Source organism: Mastomys coucha, unplaced genomic scaffold, assembly GCF_008632895.1.
Source record: "Mastomys coucha isolate ucsf_1 unplaced genomic scaffold, UCSF_Mcou_1 pScaffold21, whole genome shotgun sequence".
NCBI lineage: Eukaryota > Metazoa > Chordata > Mammalia > Rodentia > Muridae > Mastomys > Mastomys coucha.
In genome coordinates this window covers 165,148,192-165,174,918 of record NW_022196904.1, presented here as the reverse complement: position 1 = coordinate 165,174,918, position 26,727 = coordinate 165,148,192, and the positions used below count along the sequence as shown (strand labels likewise).

General features: G+C 41.8%; 1 protein-coding gene across 1 annotated transcript; it reads left to right on the top strand.

The window, feature by feature from the left end:
* Positions 1-1,529: 1,529 nt before the first annotated feature.
* On the top strand, positions 1,530-26,043 carry Ankrd22 (ankyrin repeat domain 22). Its single transcript, XM_031390119.1, has 6 exons — positions 1,530-1,792; positions 13,586-13,777; positions 22,200-22,307; positions 23,219-23,296; positions 24,748-24,846; positions 25,339-26,043. The coding sequence occupies exons 1-6, from the start codon at positions 1,772-1,774 to the stop codon at positions 25,414-25,416; spliced, it is 576 nt and encodes a 191-aa protein (XP_031245979.1). The 5' UTR covers positions 1,530-1,771; the 3' UTR covers positions 25,417-26,043.
* The last annotated feature ends 684 nt before the right edge of the window (positions 26,044-26,727 follow it).

Below are 26,727 nucleotides of genomic sequence, written 5' to 3'. Positions count from 1 at the left end.
TTCCACGTCACAAGCAGAGATTCCTTTACTCTAATCTGACCAATCCTCTCAGATCAGACATGACATGTCGCATATCTGATATATGCATATGTAGTTTACGAATGGCTGTGGATAGTTCAAAAGGATGTTCAATGAGTTAGAAACTGGGAAACTGCCATCAGATAGTCTGTATGGGATAAGGAACCAGTGTCTACTGGAGACTCTGTGGTGGGTGGTATACATAGACTGCAGGGTGGGAGTGGAGCTTCAAAGATGAGACATGGGAACTGGACCACAGAGTCAGGAGAGCAAAAGATCTCCCACTAATGGATCAGGCCCACACTAATGACAGGGAGAAAAGCGGATAGAAATTTAACGTTGTTTGCATCCATAATAGGGAGTGAGCTAAGTTGAAGTCCCAAGGACAATCAGGAGTTCTCTTTCCATTGATCTCTTCACAAACAGGGCAGGAGGTCAGATGGATGCTCTGTGAGGCATCACCATCCATCCAGGTGAGAGCACAGCATCCATTCTTCAGTTTGGAGTGTCTGCTAAGTCCTCAACCTACTCCTCCTATCGTGATCTTAATATGCCCACGTGCTTCTGCTGTCCAAGTTCACAGTGACCAATGTGTAATGATGCCTTTCCTCCCTTAAGGAATAAACCACTTTTCAGTCTGTGCCTCTCAGGTCATGTGGGACAGATGGTGTTGCTCCTGTGTCCGGCAAGATTAACAGTCATCTGCCATTCTCACAATGGAGTCAAATGTTGCTTGTAAACTGAAATCTCTCAGTGCAAGGCACTGTCTGAATAAAACAAGTTTCACATAACACAAAACAAGTTTGAGCAGGGTCCCAGCTGGTCTCTACAGCACTATAATAAGAGAGTGTAGTAGTGATGGCTGCAGGCACAGAAGGTGTTAGTGGCGGTGGAGGAGGGAGGCTGAGTCACGGGTACCACAAGAGATATAGAGGAAGTCAGGCTTGGTGCTCCACAGCACCTCAGAGTGACCTATTATGCATCTTTTTTTTTCTTATAAAAAGTTATGAGAGAGGACTTTGAAGGTTCTCAGAGGAATTACATTAAAACATGTGGAAATGCTAACTTATCTTACTTGACCATTATGTATAATACTTTTTGAATTATCATATAGTACTGAATAAATGTGTATAATTACCACACATCAATTAAAATAATAATAAAAAACTATTAAGTTAAGTTTAATTTATTAGCTTGTAGGGCTCTTTAAGAGTCTGGGGAAAGGTTTAACTTGCTAGCCATGACTTTTGAGGACTTTGAGGATTATTATGCTAACTAGACCCCATGACTCTCACTAGTGAGTTGGCTGACCCCATAATGACCATTGAACTGGATTTCAATGGCTGGATTTCAATTCAGAAATTGCGTGATTACAGAGTCCCGATTTGAACTCTTCCTGCTGGCCTAAGGAGTTCCTCCTCCCAGTACCCCACCTGTGTTACCTTTTTTACCGGCCGCCTCCACTGGCAGAGCAGTGACTCAGAAACCGGTTCCCCTGGCTGTAACAATGATACAGCTCTGGGATCACTACCTGTAAGCCGATGCCTTCGCTTCCTAGCCAGTCTCTCTACAAGGTGTGTTGCTGTCATACACTGCTGGGAAAGCACTCCCAGGTGTGGAAAGAGAGGGCTCGCCACCAGCTTGGACTTCCAAGGATCTTTCTTTGCGGGAAGAAATTTAATATTAATTAGAAACGCCTCTAGAAGATTCACTACTGCATTGTAGAGAGAGTGCAAACCCAGGAAGGACCAGGATGGGAATCCTGTATTCTGAGGTATGTCATATTTCTGAACATAGGAATCCAAAGGGGCTAAAAATTGCTCTTGTTTTTCCATGAATAATTGTCTGTCCCTGTTATCATGGATTATTTTCAATCCTGTTTAGTGTTCCTCATGAGTATTAAGTCAGGAAAGATCCCATGTGCTAGGATATTTAGGATTTTGTTTTTTTTGGTTTTGCTTTGTTTGTTTTAATATCTTAACATAGGTTAGATTGACATACTAAGTTTTAGCTAGACCCGAGTTGAGCATGATGGGATATATATATTTTCTGACATCCTAGTTGCAGAGGTGATACGAACCCTGAAAAACAGAGCTGCAGCTGTATTGCGTCTCCATGAAACACATGAGAGCAAGAGAAACTCACACCTAATTGGATTTTCTAAAAAGCCAAACAATTGTCAGTTTTCATGGAACCCACGAATAGAGCAACACCTTGAAGCTTGGTATGTGAAAGGAAGTTCACCTCTGGCAATTATTAATACAGGTTATCACTGTATAGAAACAATGACAGGCAGTATGGCTTTGATATTTGAACTATTTCCTCTTGATAGCTGACAGGACATTTTTCTACATTGAACATAGCTTACTACAATCAAATACATTTTCAGTGTTTCAAAGGGTGATGTTTGAATAAGTGTATCAGAGGCACAGTAATGTTGTTGTCATGGTTCTCTTTCTCCTTCTCCTTCTCCTCTTTTTCTCCTTCTTCTCCTTCTCCCTTCTCCTTCTTTTCCTTCTTCTTCTCCTCCTTCTCCTTCCTTCTCCTTCTCCTTCTCCTTCTCCTTCTCCTTCTTCTTCTTGTTATTATTATTATTATTATTATCCATGACTTACTCCTTGTCTGACAGTTAACTTGCTAATCAGCATTCCATTCTCTATGCTCAAGGGAGCCTCATTGATTTTGATCTGCTAGCCTGAAAGGTAGTTGTTTGGCATCTACGTCAAATGTACATGTGCAAGCATGAGTTTTCGAGTGTGTGTGCATAAGTGTGCATGTTCCTTTACTAAAGGCATAGTCTGCTTATTTCACCATCCTGGGAACATCTTCCTCTGTGATTTTGATCTCACCAAGAACTCACGTACATATGAGGATGGCAAAACATATAATGTGTATTAACATTTTAGTCTGGTAAATTTTTCTAAGTGTCAGGGAGAGAAACTCATTAATAGTGAAGTTTCTGGGACACTCACTCCAGAGTTCTGACTCACCTTATGTAGGGTCCACAAAACTAGTTTTGACAAGAGTGCCAGCCGTAACCTGTTCACAGCCATCCAGAAAGTCAGAACTCCTCCTCAGGGTGCCGGTGTTTTAGGCTTTTATGTGCATGGAGATGAGCCCACTCTTGTTCAAGTGTAGATTAAGATAATGCAGTGTGGTCCCTTAATTCTCTGTATATGTGGATGATCCCTTAATCAGTACTATGACTAGCCTAGGTTGTGGGGACAACTGCAGTTTTTTCGTGACTACCAGAGGAACGAGCAGTGTAATTACATGTCAGTTTGGTGTTGATTTGTCAAGCAAGGCAAGTTTAGACTAGGTCAGGCATGTTTAACTACTTCCAAGTAGAGCTGATAATCATTCCCAAAGTGACATAAATGTTTAACTTTTCAGCTATGTCAAAATAAGTTGGAGGTTTGTAAAAATTTTTCTGTTGCCTTTTTTTTTTTTTAAAACAAAGATTCATTTAGTTCGCTACAAAGGACACAGGACTGGGACCCAACATATAGTAACATGAACTTTTCTATGAAATCTTAAAATATATATACACACACCACTGAAGGATTCCATAGATAATTCCTTAAAGCTCAAGGTTAGTATTGATCACAAATAGTGTATGATAGGTTATTTCTCCACTGGTGAAATGAGTCCATCCAAGCCAGATTAGAATATGTTAAAGGCAGGTTTATTGGGAAACTGCTCTGGGCAGGTTCACTGGCCCCAAGGATTGAGGCCAGGGGAGTTGCAATGGGAAGAGGTGGGCTGAGGGGGTGGGGAGAGAGAGAGAAGGATGCCTGCACAGATAGAGAAAAGAAGAGAAGAGAAGAGAAGAGAAGAGGAGAGGAGAGGAGAGAAGGAGGAGCAGGAGGAGGAGGAGGAGGAAGGAGGAGAAAGGAGGAGAAGGAGACCAAAATGTCTGGATTATATATGGAAGAACCTCTGGGGGAAGGGCAGCCCAGCCCCTGGGCTGGAAAGTTCAGGGTTGGGGGCAGGTTATGCCAGGTAGGGACTGAGGGATGCTGGGAAAACCTGGAGGTCAAATCTGCTTTGATATGTAAAATATGCACCTCAGGCCCTGTCCTTGATCTGAGAATCTAAAACCAAACAGTTTGCTGGACTATGGTTGAAACAAATAATGTTGCTGTTTTGTAAGAAGAGGTAGGTTCTAGGTCCTTCTATGTCATTTTCCTCCGTACTTTGCTTCAGGATTGGCAAGCCGAAGCCTGTGACCAAATCACTGAGGACATTTCAGTTACTGCAGAAATAGGGTGCTTTTGTTTTTGGCAAATGATTTCTGAACTTGTAGAATCTCCCTTTGAGGTCAGGGTAGAATCCTCCATTCGATACCAGGTCTGGGGATGTAACTTGATTTAATAGTCTCCAGGTATGCAGAGTTTAAAAGCTGTAACACTCTGTTACTGCTTACCACCATTACGGTAGGTCTGCTCATCTTACAGGGTCCCTCACCTCTTCTTTGCATCAATCTCTCCTAGAGAATGTTGAGACAACCACAATGTTTTACTAAATCCCCAAATATCCTGAACTAGTGGGTTAAAAATGGAACCCAAGCAGGGGTTCAAAACTCCACTTAATCATGGTTCATACTTGCTAAGTTAAAAATACTGACCTGATTCTCACACACTGTATTCATTCCTAAACCTCATCTCCTTTTCCTAACCCTCACTGTGTGTCAGTCAGAAAGGGCTTTTCACCCATGTTCTCGGTGCTCACCGCTACAGAAGTCTAGTGTTAGGGAAGCAGTGTTCTAGTTAAGGAGGCTCAACCATCTCCCTTGGAAAAGGGCCTGGGAGCCACTCGTGGTTCTGGGCACTTGCTGTGCTGTAGGAAACACTAAACAGATGTCTGAGAAATAATCCTGAGGAATAAGATGCACCATCCGAAAGGCAGGATAAGAAGGAGGTAACCTGAAAGTAGAAGGAGCAGGTGGCCTGCTCAGAGACACCAGCACATGAAGAAGGGCTGTGCTTTACATCGGTGGCACACCCAGGGACTCTGGGGAAAAAAAATCTTGGATACCTCCTTTTCTGGAAACTGGAGGGATCACCCGCTTTTTATCATGATAAGTGTAGTTCACAAAAGTAAAGCATGGCCATATGACAGACAGGAAGTGGGCTGGGAAATGGCCCTCTAGGTGCAGTGGCCAGAAATCCTTCTTGTGGCACCCATGTCGCTGAAGACTACCACATAGTCTTCTAGATCCCAAGACCTTCGAAGACCCAAGAACAGGTAAGAATATAGAATATTCAAGAACAGCTGGCTGGACGATTGTAAACAAAAAAAAAAAGAGTAGTGGATGAACTTAAGAGAAAAGCCAGCTCAGGGTGTTAAGTCTGTAGGTTAGTTTTTCATCTGTACTTAGCACAGCTGTAGGTAGTGCCATCCACAGACCCTTAGATCTGGCTACCTCTCCTCCCCTAAACTGGGATCGTAAGAGAGTACTATCATATCTAGGTTTTGTTTCTTGTGAGTTCTGAAAATGACATCCAAGTCTTCATGCTTGCAAGACATCTGAGCTCATCTCTCCAGCCCCATCATCAGGAACCATTTAAATAGAAACAAAACAAACAAAGCAAAAATCACGCCTACCAAATTGAAAAATGCATAAATCTTTAAATAAAATACTATGAACATTTAAAGCAGCACGCACAGGACAGATTACAGGTTTAGATAATGTCAGTTAAGCATGCAGGTTGAAGTCAGGAAGATCAACAACTGTCACAGGAAGGTTTTTAGTTCTTTGTAAACACATGGCACCCAGGAAACTTTGCATGACTTTAAACTGAAGGGCCAGACTGTCACTGGGTGAGAAATGGGACCTAAGCTTGCACAGGGTCCCAGGGACACACCACTGTAATCCAACAAATCCTTCAGAGATCTCTTCATCCCTCAAATGAGGATATATAAAAATAAGTCCCAGAGCTTCCCCTAAGATCAAAATAGCCGAAGCCCTATGGCTCTTTGAAACTTACACAGAAAACACTTTTCATTTCTCTTCCCTTAACTCTTCTTTAAATTAAATACAAAATAATTTGTGCCCCGGGGATACCTGAATATGTTTCCACTTTAAACTTTCCAACAGAAAAACATTTTAAGGTCATTGTCTTTGAATAGCCCAATTATTGTCAGAGGGGATGCATGCCCTTTGTAAACAGTTTATCCCATTATGCAAATTGATCGAATTTAAACAATCCTTGAAGCGCTCAATGAGAATGACTCTAGGAAGAATTTTGCCGTTTGCTTCCAGAAAGGCAAGGTGCAATACTGGCACAGCCTTGGATTCTCGATAGGGTTCCCTTTCTCTGCCTGTTAACAAGTGAAAAGACATGGCGGATCTCTAGTGTCACAGGTAGCCCCTGAGAAATCTCAGCCATCACTAGCAGCAGCCAGAGTCAGAAGGTGAAGAGAGGCTTTCACTGCAGGATGAGGATACAGTCACGTGCCTGAGAAAAAGACCCTAGACAAAGCAGACCCGGACGGGGGAAGCCAAAAATCCAGCCTTTTCTCAATGTCTGTTTTTTGTTTTTATGTTTCGTTTTTTGTTGTTGTTGTTTTAAAGTTTCTGAAGAGTCTTCCTCTCCTAACTAAGGTTAGTTTGAAGATAGTTAATTGGCCCACAACTGTTGTGCTACAAGTCCTGATCCTGGCCTTGAACTTGTTGATCCAGGCCATATCAGAGGGGCGGTCGAAAGCGTACAAGACTTTGCTTAAAGCAGTCAGGATTTTGTCTCATATCAGAAAGGTGAGGGAGAAGTCAACCATGTTGGAAGTTTGCTTACTTTTATTACCTAGGCAACGGGGTGGGGTGGGATGGGGGTGGAGCTTTCCTCATTTGTCTGACCACCAGGGAATCTAACTCTTAGTCTTCTTAGTACTTACAGCAGTGTTAATTTTACTATTCCTCAAAGAGACGCACATAGCAGATTTTTCCATAGTTTATGTTCTGCTTCATGGTTCCCTAGCCTTGCGCACCTTGCTTGGGCTACTCTTCTCACTAGACCACATGTCTAACTTTGTCCGGTCCATCCTTCTCCATCCTGCTAACTTACACGTGAGCCATGGTAAACCACCGCTCTCCCAGCTGACAGACGGGTTTCCCAGCTTCTACCCTGGACTCCTTTACACAATCCTTCTCCAGCCATAGACTTGCTGAAGAAACTCCTGCACCAGTTCAGCCAGCTCTCCTTGATGACTGCCTCAACACTTGGTGATTAAAGCCATTTGGTGTTTTCATTGAGCCCAGACACTAGTCATTAGGAATACACCAGTCTCTCCACCCATGATTCGGGAGTCTCTTCTACCCTGTCCTCCACCCTCTCTCCTATGTCATTAACCCGTTCATCTAGGTAAACATCAGCGCTATTCCTCTACCAACCCATATCTACTAACCCATATACTTTGTGACAAACATCTACTAAAATGAAATGTGGTGACCAAAGTATTTTTTTTTCCTGGCTAAAAAATACTTCAGCCAGTCTACAGCTCTCTCTACTGAATTTACCTGTCTTTTCTCCATTGCTTTGGGGCCAAAATTTCCTTCGGGGGGGGGTCCTCATTTTTGCCCTGCCCTGTTATTTCTGCACTCTCTTTCAGCAACCATCTTCTATTTCATAGCCATTTCTATGCATGCTAATTGGATCCTTATGCTTCAATAATTAGAAAAGTGGCTAGCACTAATTGAGGGTTCTGGATGACTCAGCCCCAAACTGCTTCGTCCACACGGTCGGGTTTAATTCTTCCTACAGCATTATGAGAAGGAACAGTTAGTGGACGGAGGAGGAAACTCAGCACAAGTGTTTAAAGCACTCAGGTAAATTGTCCAAATAACGCTTCGGCAAGGAGGGAGAGTGAAGACTAGAACACAGGAAGTTCACATCCGAAGCTCTTATTCCTAAACACGTGAGAGCACCATTTCCCACCCAAACCTGCAGAATCCTGGCTGGACCCTATATGTTACCCACTCCCTAGCTGTTACTGGCTGTTTTCCCTGCTAAGCTTACTCTAGCTACCTCTCCCTGATAGTCGCTCAAAGTCAGTATACTGAGTGTTGCGAAATATAATGCAGCGTAGACATATATCTTTGGCAGGCCTAAGCCAAGCGTACCCCTCAGAAATTACACCATGCAACAAACATGGTGTAAAAGAGGTTTATTGGCAGGGAGGGGAGAGGAGTGAGGACCTGGGGAAAGGGTAGAGGCAGAAAGCCAAGACCTGAAGCAGAGCCATGAGGGCAGAGAGAGTGGGGATGGGAGGCGTATAGGGAAGGGAGGAAAGGGGTATGTATGAGGAGGGGAGGGGAGGGGAGGGGAGAAGGGAGAGGGGAAGATGTCAGGGGGAGAGGAAGAGGAGAGGGGGAGGGGGCAGGGGGGAGGGGAGAGGGAAAGGGCTAAATAAATAATTTATTTATTATACACTCTAGTCTGGCTTCAAACTCTTGTTTCTCCTGCTTCTGCATCCTGAGTGCTGGGATTATAGGCAGCTGCCTCCATATTCAGCATTTTGTTGTTGTTGTTCTGTAGACATTGCTAATTCTAGGTCAGTTTTGGGAAAACATTTGACTATGTAACCAAGAACTAGCAGGTTGGTAGTGGGAGAAGACTAAGTCGTGAGTATGTAAACTAACTATAGCTTACTGTTGGCAGAAAGTCCTCCAGCCAGAGAAGTACTTAGGACCAAAGTAATGAGGGGGCTGGGGGGAGAGGAGAGAGAGGCAGGCAGAATATTTGCTAGCTGTGCTTCATAGCTTAGCTCATGTCCCTATTACTTAGGAGCTATGTGATTTGGATAAGGAGACATAGTCTCCTCCTTTCACCTGTGCTGAGTGAGTACAGAAACATTACTTCCCTTATAGGGCTGTTCTGAGGACCTCAGGAGTAGCCGAGATGCCCAATATATGTTTGTTCACTTTAGAATTCATTGATTCATTTACTCACAAAGAAAGAACACATTGAATGCCTACTGTATCCCACACTGTGCTAGATGCTGCAATACGAGAAAGCGTAGACAAAAAGGATTGGTCTCGTGTTTTTAGGTGCTGTGACAATCACAGATCAGTAATTTATAATATATTTGTTCACCGTTTGAAAAGGAAGAAGTCTGAGACAGGGCTCCGTTGTTCCGTGGGCAGCTTCAGTGTGGGGAGAATGAGCTGGAGGCTGGATGGGTGAGACAGAGAGAGATAATACAGTCACAGGCAGAGAGTAATGAACTGGGGTGTAAGGCCCGAGGATGACAGAGAGTTGGTGCTGGGCATACAGGGGAATTTTAGAGTTCTAGAAGTCTTTTTCCAGGTAGGGTTACTCTAAGCTAAAGTGCCTTGAAGTTGCAGGAACTTCAATAACACCGAACAGCTTTTCTTGCTGTCCAAATGGATATGTCAATCTTGTTACTTTCCACTTTACCAGCCCTTTTCGTTTTAATTTTAATTTTTTATCTAACAGCAAACTACACACTTAAGGAGTAGAATGTGACTCATGTGCCATGTATAGTTTCCAAATCAGGTTTCTATTAAATACCTATATTTCATTATGTTAGGAACTTCAGAATCTCTATTTTTTACTTACTTATAAAATATATAACAAATTTCTTTAAAAAAAAAAAAAAAAAAGGTGACCACCCTTCCATGCTGGTAGAATTTTCTCCTGCTTCTTGTGTACTTTTTCTGACGCTGAACTGCCCCCTACTGGAAACAGTGCAAAACAGCAGGGAATCTTTTGGGTTCCACTGAGTGTGATGCACATTACAATCATCCTGTGCTATTTAAGCTCGCTCATTGAGGAGCTGGCCCTGGAAGTGGAATTGCCCCTCCCGTATTTTAGACACAAGCGTGTTTGTCTCTAAGTATTCTTCCAAGACCCATTGTCCAGGGACAGTTTGGCCCAGCTGACTCTGTTAATGAGAGAAAGAAAAACTCCAAAAAAGCTCAAAGTTGAAACATTGTGACCCGCAGAGGCTACTGTTGTTTATCTCATGGTGTAAAACGCCATCGAGTTAGTGGGAAACAAGCCGAACCCGGAAGTTTAGCCATGGGAGGCTCACTTATGGAGAGAGCTCAGTTGGCACGCCTCCCCCACTCTCCGCCCCCACGCTCCCTACATCAGCTTCTCCAGTCTGTTTGTACTGAATATTTACAAGCCTTTGACGTGATGATGTGACCTAGGTTTGTTCTGTCAATCAGTCCACTTCAGCGTCTCAGTTGAGCGTTACAGACTTGATCTTTTGCTATTTCCGTGATGTTTCTACCTGCCACTTGTGTGTTTGTTCTTTTGTTCAATATGTGCTTAATCAACTGGCTCATTTGGAAAAGACAATGGCTACGGTAGATAAGTCTTTGGAACATACAGAACAGCGAGTTCTTAGTCACTGTTTATTGACACCATGACCAGGATAACTCTTATAAAAGAGAGCATTAAATTGGTGGTTTGCCTGACAGTCTCAGAAGGTCAGTCCATTATCATCAGGGTGGGAGCGTGGCAGTGGGCATGGCTCTTGAACAGTAACTGAGAGCTAGAAACATCATGTCATGTAGGTAAGAAGCAGAGAGAGAACTCGAAAAGCCTACTGTCAGTGATATACCTCTTCCAACCAAGCCACACCATTGTGGTGTTCAAATTCACTGGGAAAGACCAAAGACTTAGACCCAATTCAAATTCAGAGTAAAGGAATTCATTCTCATTGCTAGCAGGGCAGCAGACTTCTTAAAAAGCATGCTGTGCAAAAGGAAGCTAACTGAAGGACCTATAAAGGTTGTATAGTCATTGAAAGACTACTTTACCCCAGTCTCACAGTGATAAGCAAGTGGTTAAATAGTTTATAGAAGCCGAAATGGCTAAATACCTCACAGCAGGAACACTATTATCTCATCATTTTATTCTTTTTCTCCTTTTTCTCTTCTTCTTCATTCTTCTCCTCCTCTTTGTTTTTTGAGACAGGGTTTCTCTGCTTATTCCTGGCTGTCTTGGAACTCACTCTATAGACCAGGTTAGCCTGGGACTCAGAGATTCACCAGGCCAGCTTCTGTCTCCCAAGAGCTGGGATTAGAGGGGTGTGCCACGTGTTTTAATCTCACCTGAGGCCACTAGCATCTCACAGGCACTCCTGGGCCAAGGTGAACGACCTTTAAGGGATGCCTGGTACCATATTAAGTTTCTTTAACTCACAGGGGAGTTATGTTGTGAGTAAGTTATAATGTAAGTCTTGGTACTCTGGAGGGAATGTCACTAATAGACCAAGATGGATCAGGCAGTAAACACAGTGTCATCAAGTTACGACTGGTTGTCAAATTCCCACAACACCTCCTACAAAAGGGTTACACATCCTAATCCTTTAGAACAGTTCACCAACTGGTGAGGAGGCATGCAAAGATATGAGTCTATGGGGGCTATTCTCATTCAAAACACCAAAGCGAGGCACACTACTATTTATTTACTTCTTTATTTTTGTGCATATATATCCATGTCCATGCATGTGTATGTATTTATGTGTATGTGTATGTATTTGTGCTTATGTGTATCTACTTATGTTTATGTGTATGTATTTATGCTCAGAAATGAACCCAGTGCCTTACGCACTTTCTGAATCAGCTCAGTGTAAGAGCTGATTCAGAAAGCTCTACACTGAGCTCTACCCTGAGCTGCCCTCAGCCTCTACCACTTTACTTTTTCAAAACAGAAACTCTGTGTTCCGAACAAAGGACTAAAGGTTAGAGTGGGCCTTCCTTAAGTCAGATTCCCCGTGCCTACTGAGAAAGTCCCTAGTGACTCTCCATAACTGTCTCTTGGTCTTTCTATTTTTAGCTTTATTCAGTAAAAGTTTTTAAAGAATCCAAGAGGAGGAATTCTTGATCTTGAAAGTAGGAGCCAGGCATGTAATATGAAGGGTTGAAATGGACTGGGTGAGGTGTAATGGGGACTTGTGAGGACTGTGGAAAACTGGGAACAACTGTAAGAAATGTGGCCCAGCATTATGAAATCTATAATAATTTAAAGAGAAGCAAGAAGGTGAATTGTTGTAAAAATGGTTTAAAAATTTAACAAGAGAATATATGAAAGGAAAAGTATCAGTTCTGGACATGCCAAGACCAAGTTCTTAACACAGAGCAGATTTATTAGATCCAGAGCATAAAAGGGCAAGGAATAAGAAACAGAGCCAGGAGATAGAGGATGAGGGAGAAGGGGAAGGGAAGAAGGGAGAGGGAAAAAGAGGTGTTTGTCCCTGCGGGGGTCAAAGGACTGCCTTAGGACAGAGAGGAGGCAGATGTGGTACCCAGGAAAATGGCAGTTTATAAAGGTAAAGGGGGAACCCATGTTAGGATGAGGTGTTTAATTATAATTGGGCATGTTAATTAGGTGAGCCAAAGGGGGCTTTTGATTGCTGGACTTCAATACTTTGATAGCTGGACCTCAGGAGGAGGAAGTAGCCAAATAAGGGAATAGACCTTGGTGGCTTGCTTTAGGAATGTAACCTAATGGGTTTAGCAAGGCAGAAGGAATTGGGGAGAAGGACCAGGCCTGCCAGAGCCATGCTTGAACATGCCACAGCTTCCCAGAGTCCCTTCAGTACAGCTTTAAGATGACCTGCTCCCAGCTCTTTACAGCAGATCCAGGTCTCTAGCAGCATAGAACAAATAGGTTGCATCCATAGCATTAAAGGCGATTTTATTTTATTTTATTTTTGAGACAGGGTTTCTCTGTGTAGCCCTGGTTGTCCTGGAACTCACTCTGTAGACCAGGCTGGCCTTGAACTCAGAATTCTGTCTGCCTCTGTCTTCCAGGTGCTGGGATTAAAGGCGTGTGCCACAAGAAAAAAAATTTTTTATTAGATTAGTTTACACAGTTAGAGGCTGAAAAGTCCCATAAGGCAACTTGTAGGCTACAGAGCCTGGAAGACCAGTGGCAACTAAGTTCAAGGAATTTGACACCAGCAAACAAAAGCAAAACTGGGGAGTCAATGATACAGCTCCAGATGAAACCAGGGCCTAGAAGTCCCCTGGAGGGACATTGTGGTAATCTCCATTTTTATATTTGCATGTGCGTATGTGCATGTAAGTGAGTGTGTGTGTGTGTGTGTGTGTGTCTGTGCCTGTGCTATAGTGCAGGTATGGAGGTCAGTGGACACCGTACCGAAGCTGGTCCTCTACTTCTTCCTTGTGGGGTCCTAGGTTAGAGAACTCAGGTTCTCAAGTTTGGTGGCAAGTGCCTTTACCCACTGCAGAGCAAGTCACGTGGGTTTTTGATTACCCACGGCTGCCCTAACGTCTTTCCTTCCCTAAGGCACCATTCTACTCTACCCAGATTCTACTCTTTCTGATAAGGTCTTCCTAATTTGCCATCATGATGTAAAATTTCCATAGTGGATGAGTGAAGTTCATAGTGTTTCATCCATTTATTTACTCATTCATCTACATGACCTTTTGCCTATTTCATGTTGCCAGCAATTTTGGAAAAATTGCAAGCAGAATTTCATGGATGGCTGGTAGACTTAGGGTAATGCTTTCTTTTTGGTGGTTCATGCCTGCCTTTTTCAAAAACTATTCTGCTTCTCTTGACAGCCCATCTGCCAGGCAGCCTACCAGAATGACTTGGGGCAAGTGTGGCGGTGGGCGAAAGAAAGCAACCATTACGTGGATATCCAAGATAGCTTCAATGGTGATACTCCCCTCATCTGTGCCTGCAGGCGGGGGCACCTGAGGATTGTCTCCTTCCTTTTAAGGAGAAATGCTGATGTCAACCTCAAAAACTTGGTGAGTTTGCTGTGGGACGATGGTCTAATGCAAATGGCATCGTTTCAGCTGGGACATTTCTATAGGCCTAACTTGCGAGTATGTCTTTAGCCAAACATTTTATCCACACAGATACATTTACAACTTGTATAATGTATTTTTTTAAAAAAAGAATGTACAACTCTAATGAGACTATGAAGTTTCTCTTATAATCTGATGCTCGCCAAAAGGAGAACAAATCAAATAAGTTAAACAAACAGATGAATGAATGAATGAATGAATGAACCAAAGTAACCAAACAAACAGGACAAAGGAAGGCTGTGGACTGACTACTTGGAGATGAGAATCAGGAGAATGTAAGGAAGTATGATGGAACATACCCCAAATATACCCTGACCTGAGGGAGTGAGTGGAACTGCGAGGCTTCTCTTAAATTGCTGGAACTGATGTCACTTTTCCTTCTTATAGTTTCCAATCCAGACAATTCTTTTTCGCCTGCTTTGCCTTACATAACCCAAGGGCATTTTGCAAGACTAAAAGCATAAACATAGCATTTCAACCAGCAGGGATGTTTAGTGATGACGTCCCTGTGCCCCTGAAGAAGAGGACGGTCCCCTCTGTTGGCTGTAGGCAGCTTCTCCTTTTTCTGTTCTGCTTTCTCCAACCTGTCTTCTTTCTCTCTTCAGTGTTACAGAAATAATGGGCGAAAGAAAACTTGGCGCTTGCCATTATTTACATTTTTATCTGTCATTTTGATATAGGGTTGCGTTTTTATAATGTTTTTCACTGATGTGTGTTACTTGGTGCTGGGTTACATGAGAGCATTTTCACCCAAGTCTATTGTTTACCTTGAATATATTCTCCCTTACTTCCTTACCTTCTCCTTATACACCCCATATACCCCTTTACCTTACCCTTATATACCTCCTTACCTTCTCCTTATATGTCCCATATACCCCCTTACCTTCTCCCTATATACCCCATATACCTCTTTACCTTCTCCTTATATACCCCATATACCTGCTTACCTACTCCTTTATACCCCATATAACTCCTTACCTTCTCCTTATATGTCCCATACACCTCCTCATCTTCTCCGTCTCTCCTCTCCTATTAGTCTCCTTTGTTCCCCAAGACAGTTTTACTTCTAATTCCAACTCAAATATTTATACACAATTGCATGTATCTTTATAAAAAAATGACCTACAAAGGAGAGAAAACGAGATATTTCTCTGTGACTGACAGTTACTTCCACTGACTTTCACCAGTTTCACCCATTTTCCTATGAATGATGTGACTTCATTTTCCTTTCTGCCTAAAACAGTCCAGCATACATGTATACCACACTTAGTTCATCTATTCCTCTGGTGATGAGCATTTCTTTTGGTTGTATGACCTAGGCATGGTGCAGCGTGCTACAGTAAACATGGCTGTGTTCCAGGGGCCTTACTGGCACAGTGAGGAGAGTCAGAGGGTCTTTGGTGACCCTGTGGCCCATAGAGGACGTAAGGAGTCAGAGTTGGGGAGGGGAGGGAGTGAGCCAGGTGCGATGGTCAGGGGAATCTTGCAGCTGACTTGCTAGCAGTCAGGCCTTATCTGCTCTTCTGACTGACTAGCAACCAGGTGCCTCTTTATTCACACAAGTTTCACAGAACGAAGACAGACTCGTGGTTATCCAAGTAGTACACAATATATGTTTGAGTTTTCACTACTTGTCCAGGGTGGTCTTTGTGAGGGTTATCCAAATATATTTTAGACAGTAGGTGGGAAAGTTTTCTTGATATTTTTCTCATGCTTGTCATTGATTTGTAGGAAGACTACTGATTTTTATAAGTTAATTGTGTACTCTGCTGCGTTGCTGAAGTAAAGGTCTTTATCAGATATGAGAGTTTCGCGTTGAAGCCTTTAGAATCTCTTACATAATGGAGGCATATCATTAGCAAATAAGATGCCTTGACTTGTTCCTTTTCTGCTTAGATTCCTTTTATTGCCTCTTTTGTTTTATTGCTCCACCCAAGATTTCAGACATCACAGAGCAAGAGTAGAGAGAGTGGACACACCCTTGTCCTATATCTGGCTTCAGTTTAGCATAGTGTTGGGCATAGTTTTGTGGCTTGAAGACCTTATTATGTTGAGACGTAGTCTTTCTGTCTATAGTTCTGTTCGAATTTTTGACTATGCAGATATCCTGGATTTTGTCAAAAGTCTTTTCTTGATCCGTTGAAGTAGACATGTGACTCCTGTCTTTAGGATGATATATTAATTCTGTATATTGAGCCATCTCTGAAATGGATACAAGTTGATCATGGTGGATGTCTTCTTGTGTTCTTGTGTTGGCATTCCAAGTATTTTGTTGAGGACTTCTGTATCTATGTTCATTGGTGAGATTGAGCTATATTTTTTTTTCTTGTAATACTTTCTGGTCTAATTACCATATTAATGCTTGTTTCTTTAAAAATATGTTTGCATTTTAAAGACTAATTTGAAAAGCATTGGCTTTTGTTCTTCTTAAAGTTTGATAGAATTCAGAATTATATCCATTTTGACCAAGTCTTTCTTTGGTCTAAAAATTTTTTTATTACTCCTTCAAGCTCACTGCTTATTATAAATTGTTTATTTCATCCTGGTTTAATTTTGGTATGCATACAGAAATTCATGTTTCTTTTAGATTTTTCTACTTAAGTAGAATACAATTTGCTTATATTCTGATGATTTTCCAAATTTCATTGGCATCTATTGTAGTATTTCCTATTTTAATTTGGTTTTCTGTTGCTGTGATAAACACTGACAAAAAGAACTTGGAGAGGAACAGATTTATTTGGTCTCCATTATAGTTCATCACTGAGAGAAGCTTAGGGTTTGTCAATATTGTTTATTTTTTCAAAACATTAATTCTTGTTTTATCAGTTCTTTCTATTGTTTGTTTTTATTTAATTCATTAAAATAATAATAATAATAACAACAACATAATTTGTGTGCACATGTATGATGTGTGTGTAGGGACCTATGTATTAGGGATCAGGTGTGGCCAAACGGCTGAGAATCTATACTAGGCCCATTATTGAAATATAGTAATAATTAAAATATGTTTACTTCTTGAGCTTTAATAATTTTAGGGAGAAAGGAACATAGACAATATTGTGCACCCCAAGATGCACCTTAGTGTGGGTGTAGACAAGAAAGAGAATAACAAAACAGTAGGCCTAGTGATTGGTATTAGGATGATGGGAAAGGGAGAAGTTACAGTAAATGGAAGGGTGCAATAATAGAGACAAGAGGTGGGTAGATGAGGATGCTCTGGGTAATGATAGGAGGAAAAGAACAAGGCAAAGGGATCTCCTTAGAAAACTTAGAATAATACCAGCTCTCAGAAGGCTGAGGCAGGGAGGCCCTATTGGGCCAGACTGTGCTCTTTGGTAAAACCAATCAAAAGGAAAATGAAACAGAAAAAAAAGAGAGTTGATTTTCAAAATTAAAAGACAGAAGAAAGAAGAGAAGGAGGAAGAGGGGAGGGGGAGAGAGGAGGAGTGGGGCGAGAGATCAAGAGGGAATGAAAACAGAACAGAGCAGGTCTACTTCTCTGGCCAGCTAAAATGACACTGGACATCAAATAAAAAGGGAGTAAAAGTGAGAGAGAGAGGTGGGGGGTTGTAGATGTGGGTTCTGAGTGTCATCATGTGCCCGCTTGTGTGAAAGAGAGTGTGATGATGTGTGGGTTCTGGGTGTCATCATATGCCTGCTTGTGTGAAAAAGAGTGTGATGATGTGTGGGTTCTGAGTGTCATCATGTGCCCGCTTGTGTGAAAGAGAGTGTGATGATGTGTGGGTTCTGGGTGTGGTCATGTGCCTGCTTGTTGTTCCAGCCTGGATTCTTAGTGCTTTTTATTGGGTTTTTGGATCCAGTCATGACCTTCACGGGTACCACTGTGAGCACTTTTTTCACGTGTCCCCAGGCCCTTCCTAATGCCTGGTGTGTTTTTAGAAGCCCTGTCTTTGTTCTCCTCAGATTTTGGTTCCAATCCAACCTTGCTGAATGCCACAGCATTTTGATTCTCTTTCTTCCTAGCAGGCTAGAACTTCAGCGTCGGCTGCCAAGGTATCAGTGAATAGTTCTGTGGCCCTTGCGTTTCCTTAGAGTGCAGTTTATGAGTCTGTGGCTGCCGACCTGACACATGCACAAGGGTCTTTCTAAAATGGCCCCTTGCTGCTTAGCAGGGATGCTTCTCCTAGCACCCCACCCTCCACTTTTGCTGATTACATCCAACTTTTGCCTCTTTCCTCTCTTTTTTCTCCCCTGACCTAAATGTCTATAAATTTTCTGCATGTCTCTGTCTTACGCTATGACTTCAGTCCAGCAGTGATCTGTTTTATTGCTTCTTGTTGACATGAAAGGATTGTGTCACTCTCTCTCTGTGAGGTGGACTCTTGACTTCCATTCTGCTTATAACATTTCTATTTTGCTTTTCTATTGAAATGAGAGATCTTTTTAGCCCCCACTCACCTATTTTGATAGCTGCTATCTAACGTTTCCTGGTGCATTCTCCAGTGTTCAGAAACCAGTACTTCCTATTGTAATCTCTTGGTCTCCAGAAGATCCAATAGTGTGCTTGGTGAACCTAAGGATGTAATTAAAAGCCTGCTGGAGACAAAGAAGTTGGTGAGCCAGTGGTACACAGACACATAAAGGATGCATTTAAGGAGCCACTAGCATTTGTCTTGGAGGCTTTAGAACCAAGAGAGAACAACATGAATGTGTTTTTCTAAAACATTTTTCTAAACATTTTTGTGGTGAGCTTTCTGACCTAATAGTTGCATTGTAGTAGAAGCAATATTTAAACTGTACCAAGTAAATACCCCAAACAACTTTTGAAGTTGTTACAAATGTTGTATATCCACTCAAGTGCGTTCAATGAGAAAAACTGAGTAGGGACTCCTGCCTTTTTAGTCAGTTAAAGACCAGAAAACTCTAAGCAACAATGTATTATCGAAAGGTTAATCAGGGCTAGAGAGATCTGCTAGCTGTCCAAGGTTCAGTGACTCAGACATCCTTAACTCTGTGGGGATCTGGCACCCTCTTCTGGCCTCCATGAGAATCTAACATGCATGTAGTGCACTGGTATACATGCAGACAAAACACTCGTATACATAAAATAAAAATAAATCTTATTTAAAAAATCACTTCCAGATTTTCTTGCTTGTACTTAGTGTTTGCTTGGCTGTCTTCTAAAGACCCCGGTACCTCAGTATGGAATCCGGGGCTTTGTACAAGCTAGCTAAATGTTCTGTCACTGAGCCAAGCTCACAGCCTGGTTTTAGTTCACACACAAGTCATACTTGAGTTGAACCTAACAGAAACAGCTCAATAGAGTGACAGGACCTTCCTGGATCACATCTGAGGAGGTAGGTATGGTGAGCATCCCTGTCAGAAATCAGAAGCCTGGGGGCTGGAGAGATAGCTCAGTGGTTAAGAGCACTGACTGCAGCCAGGCGGTGGTGGCACACGCCTTTAATCCCAGCACTTGGGAGGCAGAGGCAGGTGGATTTTTGAGTTTGAGGCCAGCCTGGTCTACAGAGTGAGTTCCAGGATAGCCAGGGCTACACAGAGAAACTCTGTCTCGAAAACCATCCTCCCCCGCCCCCCCAAAAAAAAGAAGAAGAAAGGAATCAGAGGCCTGTGGCTTCTGGAGGCATGCTATGGGTGGCTGAGGAAGTGAGAGATTTGACTGCTCCTGGGTTTCACTTTGAAGAGGTGAATCTCAACCATCCTAGTAGGATGCTCTAAATGGGATCAAAATCATGGCAAGGGCCTTATTTATGCACTGTACACTAGCAGTGGGCTTAGCAGTGGCATTGTAGAGTTGCATTTTGTTTTCCATATATTTTTAATGGTGGTTAATTTTTACTTTTTGCAGATATTAGTTGTGTATTATAATGGGAGACAGTTTTTTTAATTTAAAATATAACTATGAATTACTTGATAGACATTGCCCCCAGTTGAGGAATGGGGTCACCCACCTACACATCTCAAAATTTTTAACCCAGAAATGTTCCTGTCCAAAGGAAAGACAGGGACAAAAAATGGAACAGAGACTGAAAGAAAGGCCATCCAGAGACTGCCCACCTAGGGATCCATCCCATCTGTAGGCACCAAACCCCCCACACTATTGTTGATGCCAAGAAGCACTTGCTGACAGGAGCCTGGTATGGCTGTTCCCTGAGAGGTTCTACCAGCACCTGACCAATACAGATGCAGATACTCACAGCTAACCATTGAACTAAGCCTTGGGACCTCAATGGGAAGAGCTAGGGGGAGGCCTGAAAAAGCTGAAGAGGATTGCAACCCCATAGAAAGAACAACATTATCAACCAACTGGACCCCTCCACCCCCAGAGCTCCCAGGGACTAAACCACCAACTAAAGAGTGAGGGAGCGAGGACTCCAGATACATATATAGCCGAGGATGGCCTTATCTGACATCAATGCGAGGGGAGGGAGGCTTGATGCCCCAGCGTAGGGGGATGCTAGAAGGGTGAGATGGGAGAGGGTGAATGGGTGGAGGAGCACCCTCATAGAGGCAAAGGGGAGGAGGGTAAAGGGGGATGGAATGGGGAATTGGTGGAAGGGTAACTGGGTAGGGGAATATCATTCAAAATATAAACCAATAAAATGATTACTAATAATAAAAAAAAAGATTTATTCTTATTTTTTTTCACAGTCTCTTTAATGTAGTACTGAAGGTATAAGACAGAATGGTTCTACTGTAAAGTAAGAACATTCTAAGTCTAACCTTTGTAAGTAGGGGACACTCTAGGCACATAAATAATAAAGCCTGTCCCCAATTCTAACAAGCCCTACACAAAGGAAATCCCTTAACATATGTCTGAATTCTTCCCTTGGCCCTGTGGAGGTTTGATGTCCCAGTGTAGGGGATGCTGCAGCAGTGAGGCGGGAGTGGGTGAATGGTTGATGGAACACCCACACAGAGGCAAGGTGGAGGGGATAGAGGGGGGATAGAATGGAGGGATTGTGGAGGGGTAACTGGGATGGAGGATATCATTTGAAATGTAAATGAATAAAATGATCAATAAAAAAGTTTTAAAAAAGGAATTACTTGATAAGTATTGGATGACAAGCCCTACTATTAACTCAAATATGTATCAAAACATTGGCTCAATGGGAAGCAACTTGAAATAAAATTAAAACACAGCATACCATAATGTTTTTGTCTTATAACTGGCTAGAATTAACAAAAGTCAAATGTTGACTGGCAAGAAAGTTTAAATTATCACCTCACTGTAGCATAATTTGGTAGCATCCTGTGAAATTGTGCATCTCTTATGTCAGGTAGTCAATTTACAGAAATGTATGCAAAGTACAAGTGTAGAATTGTTGACAAGGCTTTGTGAATAAGGGTATTTAAATAATATTTGTGGAAGTTAAGGTTCAATAGCTTGAAAAGTCCACTTGGCAGATGTGTCTAAGGAAGTTAGAAGAGGCCAGGCAGTGGTGGCGCACACCTTTAATCCCAGCACTTGGGAGGCAGGTAGATTTCTGAGTTCAAGGCCAGCCTGGTCTACAGAGTGAGTTCCAGGACAGCCAGGGCTACACAGAGAAACCCTGTCTAGAAAAAACAAAACAAAGCAAAACAAAAAAACAAAAACCCATTCATAAACATTTTGATGCAATGGGAGATGTGTATTCCAGTTAGCACAGCAGCCTGTAGGCCTCATAGTTATTTGTGCATGCTTCTGGCTTTCTTCAAGTATTAGGACCTGAAGGTGCACACTCCTCATGGTATACATTATCACCAATGAATACTGGCATATTTAAGGAATTAAGTTGTTTGTCTGTGTGCTAGGAAACTTGGGAGAATCGCCAAGTCATTAAAACTTTCCACAACAAAACACAAGATGAATAAATTTCCATCACTGGTAATCAAGATAGTCTATATCTATGTGCCTTCTCATACTAACTTTATTCCTATGTTTATATCTAATTATATTATATTTTTTATCTCAAAAACTAAAGCATAAGCAGCTGTCCTGTTATGGTTTGTGTGTGTATCCATCTCTGTTGTTTATTTTGGGGCCTTCCCCAGTGTTTCCTTCACAGTCTCCAAATTCAATATTCTGGTAATCAAAACACTGAGTTAATTAAACATATGTGTATCATAAACCCCGAGTTAATTAAACAGATTTATATCATAAAAGAAGGTACTTAGGCTGAATATGTAAATGGTGTATATGGATTTGACTATGCAGTATAGTCCTACATTTAAAAATTCTATATATGCTTATGGAAGAGCCCTAAGATAATATGGCATAATGTCATAATCAACTCTGTACTTAGTGCCTTAGAAATGAAAAAAATGCGTAAACTAAACCTTTTGGTGTGAAGTTCTAAAGATTATGGAATTCGAATAACGAATCTTTCCTTAATTACAGAAAGAGAGAACCTGCTTGCACTACGCTGTGAAGAAGAGATTTACCTTCTTTGATTATCTACTCATTATCCTTTTAATGCCTGTCTTGCTAATTGGATATTTCCTCATGGTGAGTTCTGTTGTTAAGGCAAAGGCCAGGTGTGTAGCAGAGCTGTGAAGAATGACTCAAGTACCTCATGGCTGTGCACTGTGAAAAATGACTCAAGTACCTCATGACCGTGTGCTGTAAAGAAATGGCAAGAAAATCGGTCTTCTTTAGTGCAGGTGTTTCTTGACTTACAGCGGAGTCCTATTTCAACAACTTGTGCACAAATGAAAGTGTTTTAGGCAGAAACGCACTTACTTTAGCCAGCCTATCAATTGCCATGGATTAGGACCATGGTGCATGCTAGAGTATGTACATGGTGCTGACCAGCTTCTGATCACACTGGGAAGAAAGCAGCAAATGAGTCTCAGAATCACGGGCCCAGGTTTTTGTCTCGTACCGTAACTCTCTAAATTTCTGAATTTTGAAAATTTACCCCACGGGTGAGTTGGAGTGAAAGCCATAACTCCCCTGCCCCTGAAAGCTGACAAACACAGAAGCTGTTTTGGGAGGTTCTGATCCAAGAAACTGAAGCATGATCGCATGGGGCTTTGGCAGGATAATTTTCCTGAATAAATAAGTAGTTATGTAGTGCAGGAATCCTATTAAGTTGAAGGTTGAACTTGTCTATTTTGTATGTTTTTTTGTTTTCTTCAAATAGGGTGGCCATTTTACACTGATTTTTTTTTTCACCTTTTCCCCATCTGGGTCCCGCTGTGTGCAGTTCCCACCTTTGAGAGATGACTGAAAGAGTGAATCCCTTCCCCATGTTAGCTGGCTGTGCTAACTCTTTTTTGTAGCTATTAGATGATGGACAGTAGTTATTCCCATGAGCACAAGCTCCAGTAGGAATCCCACCAGTTGATTGGAGCAGTCCCAGACAAGATGTACAAAATGTTTGCGAAACAATTTCTTAGAAGTGGTGTTTGTGACAGGTATCGAAGACAAAGCAGAATGAGACTCTTGTACGCATGCTCCTCAATGCTGGCGTCGAAGTTAATGCTACCGACTGTGTAAGTTTGTATTCTGAAATCATATTCACGTGATATACCTGGGTAGTATACTTAGTAACAAAAATGAATGCTTTGTTTTTCTGGATGTTTTGGGTATAGTTTTCCTCTCTTTTTTCTTATTGGCATCAGGTAACTTTGGAGTTCTAGCTATTCTTTCACTAAACTCATGAGAATAAAGTATTGGTTGAATATATGAAAAATTCGGAAGAATTTGTGTTTGTCTGTAGTGATAAATTAAGGACAAAGATATCAAAATGCTATCTTTAGTAGTTTGGCAGCTGGAATTAGTTAGAATGCCTGCAAATACATTTAGTCTTGTTTCTTTCTAGTTAAGTGAGCTTGAAACATTATAAACCTCTCAGACTCAATGTTTTTCACCCACCAAATGGAGATTAAAACAAATTGTGCTAAAGACTTAACTCAAAGCATTATACATGCTAGGTAAATCCTCTACTACTGAGCGATGCCTACACTCCTTTTTTTTTTTTTAAACTTAATAAAGCACCCTTAAGTTACTCAACCTGGCCCTGACCTTGTGCTCCCTCAGCTTCAGCCCTCTGAGTATCCGGGATTACAGACAGACCTGCCCAAAGTGCGTGGTTGTAAAATGGAAATTAGTACTGACCTTATAGGATAGGTTCCTGCAACGTCCTCAGAGGAGTGATTAGAATGCAGTTAGTGCTCACTGGATGTTAATAACTGCTGCAGTCGTGATCCTAACTACTGGGAGAGAGAGAGAGGTCTCTTATAAATGGAAGGCTGATAAGGTCAAAGTTCAGAGAAATACCCCAGGGGTGTAGGAGCCATGGTAACTGAATTGTCAGCATCTCCGTCCTCCCCAGAGAAAGTGGAAGGTTTTAATTTTTCCTTTCACCCTACCCTCCAGACTCATTTCTGTGCTAATGCTCTCTGGGTAGGCCGGCATTTTATTATTCTGTTCTTTATTGTCTCATATTTGTTGGTAAAGTTTTAGGTTTCCAATATTTTTAGCAGAAAAGGCAAGTTGAAATTTGATTTCAAAAGAATTGCATTTCTATTTTTGATGCCTAATTTATTATGCAGGTATTCCCATTGTTGTGTGATGAATGACCACCTCTTTCTGTATCGATTGATTATATTATTTAATGTTATATTTGATTTGGGCTTAAATGATGCTTGAGTTTAATATATTTCTATCAGTTGCACATTTTAGTTTAAAATGGAAAATGTGAAAGGGGGAAGATGGCAAGGAGTTACTGGATTTTTCACATATATAGTGAGGAAGAGAAGAAAATATTCACAGTACAAGAAATACAGGCTGTACAAGAAATACAGCTGCCCACAAACGGCTTGCAGATTAGCTTTGGTCAGTCGTCTACTAGGAAGTGTGAATGGTTGCTTTAGGAGTAGGTGCTGAGGACAAGTGTGAACAGCTAGCAGAGGAGCCACAAGGTTGGTTCTCTGTGTTTCAGGACGGCTACACTGCCCTGCACTACGCTTGCCAGATGAAAAACCAGGCTCTCATCCCGTTGCTTCTGGAAGCCCGTGCCGACCCCACGATAAGGAACAAGGTGAGAGCCTGGGGACTCTTCTTCTCCCACTAGCAAGATTTTCATAGCTAGGTTTTTTTTTTTTTTTTTGGAAGTAAGTTCATTGCTTCTCATGTGAGTCACGATAAAATTAATTGTTCTTATTAAGGAAGGATCTCACTACTTTCATCTTTGAATTTAAAAAAAAATATTTATTTTTTTTCAGATTTGGGATTAAATATAGCATTTTCAGGATGCTGGGCAAACATTCTAGGGTCAGGCTATATATCAACCCCCTTTTGCTTTTTGCATTTTGAGTCAGGGTGTCTCTCACTCACTTGCCTAGGTAGGCCTCATGATCACTTTCCAGTCTTTTTTTAAGTATTGTTTTAAAGCATATTTTTATTTTATTTAGAACAGAAAGCTTTTAAAGCTTCCACAAAATCTGAGAGTCAGCAATCTGTCTAAAGTATTGCCTACTACTCACTGACATTGACTTTCCTGGGAATTAATGATTTCTTTTTTTTTCTACAGCATGGTGAGAGTTCACTGGATATCGCACAGAGACTAAAATTTTCCCAGATTGCACTAATGCTAAAGAAAGCCTCATAGACCTGTGACTTATCAAGTGGTGACAGAGACACAGCTGAAGGACTGGATGTTGTTCAACTCATGGATTATTGCCCCAGGGGCACTCAAGCTGGATGCATCCACTTTGTGTCAAATACTGGACTTAGGATGCTTTTTACAGTGGGGGTCACCATGGCCTTGATCCCTCCAGAGGAGAAATCTCTGTTGTCAAAACTGACTTTTTAAAGAATTTATAATCCAGTGTCTTCTAAAAATATGTCAGAGGGACTTGAAGTCACATTCTGTCGTCTAATGATGTCATCCCTCTGATGACTTGGCCCCACATCCCATCTTGGGAGACACATGGCTCATCTCAGGCCTCTTTACATACTAAGCCCAAGAGAACCCAGCGTAAATATTCCTTTGATGGAAAATCTTCAATAAAAACATATGTCGGTTGTCAGCAGTGAGTTTGTCTAAACCACAGAAATTGGTGCATGTCCCATAGTAGAACTGTCTTTTTGTCATTGTTTCCCTGGGTGGGAGTGGGGGTGTCGGAGGAGGGGGAGGGGCTAGATCTGTATACCAGCATGTGTTTCACCAGCAGTTTATAACTAAGTGTCTTTTCAGTTTGTAAGTTATGTAAACATTAAAAACGTCTGTTCAGGATCCTTATAAGGCTGGAACTGTCGTTCAGTGGTAGAGCACGTGCTTGCTGTACATAAATCCCTGCGGTCACCCCAGACACCAGAAATAGACTCCTCTTGTGAAAACAAGTGAGCTGCTATTTATTTTTTTTCCTCTTTGTGACTCTGAGAATTCAACTTAGGGCCTCACTCGCACTAAGCATGGAGCCTACCTCTAAGCTATACTCCCAGCCCCAGGTTCATTTGGTTTCATTGACAAAATTTAAAGATTCATGACTTATTTGGTTAAAGGCCTCACTTCTCCACAGAAACCAAGAAGTATGTGGATCGTACTTTCAGGTGAGAGGTTATGAATACTGGACTGTCTGACTTCTTTTGGGAATGACGCTGAATGGAATTAAGTCTACCTCCTGAGGGGAGTTTAAAAATCCGGATGATGCAGACACAGATGCCGACGTGGACGAAGCCACACTACACACCACAGCAGAAACAGTTAAGAATGAAAGATTTACTATCCTTGCATACAAAAGGGCTGTAGACATGTTATTGTGTACTGTGTAAAATTTGCCCTTGTATTATTCAAATGCTGATTTCTCTATCCCATTATCTGGTTTCAAACCATGGCATTGTAATTTATGTTAAGAATCTTCAGTCTCTGCCTTGTCAATAAGAGTCAATAAGTAGGCAATAGAGAGGGTAGCACAGG

Bases quoted from the DNA above. Each gene is read 5' to 3' on its own strand.
- Ankrd22 (XM_031390119.1), top strand. From the start codon at position 1,772: ATGGGAATCCTGTATTCTGAG. The intron at 1,793-13,585 runs GTATGTCATATT...TTCTCTTGACAG, and splicing joins TGGGAATCCTGTATTCTGAG to CCCATCTGCCAGGCAGCCTA. The intron at 24,847-25,338 runs GTGAGAGCCTGG...TTTTTTCTACAG, and splicing joins ACCCCACGATAAGGAACAAG to CATGGTGAGAGTTCACTGGA.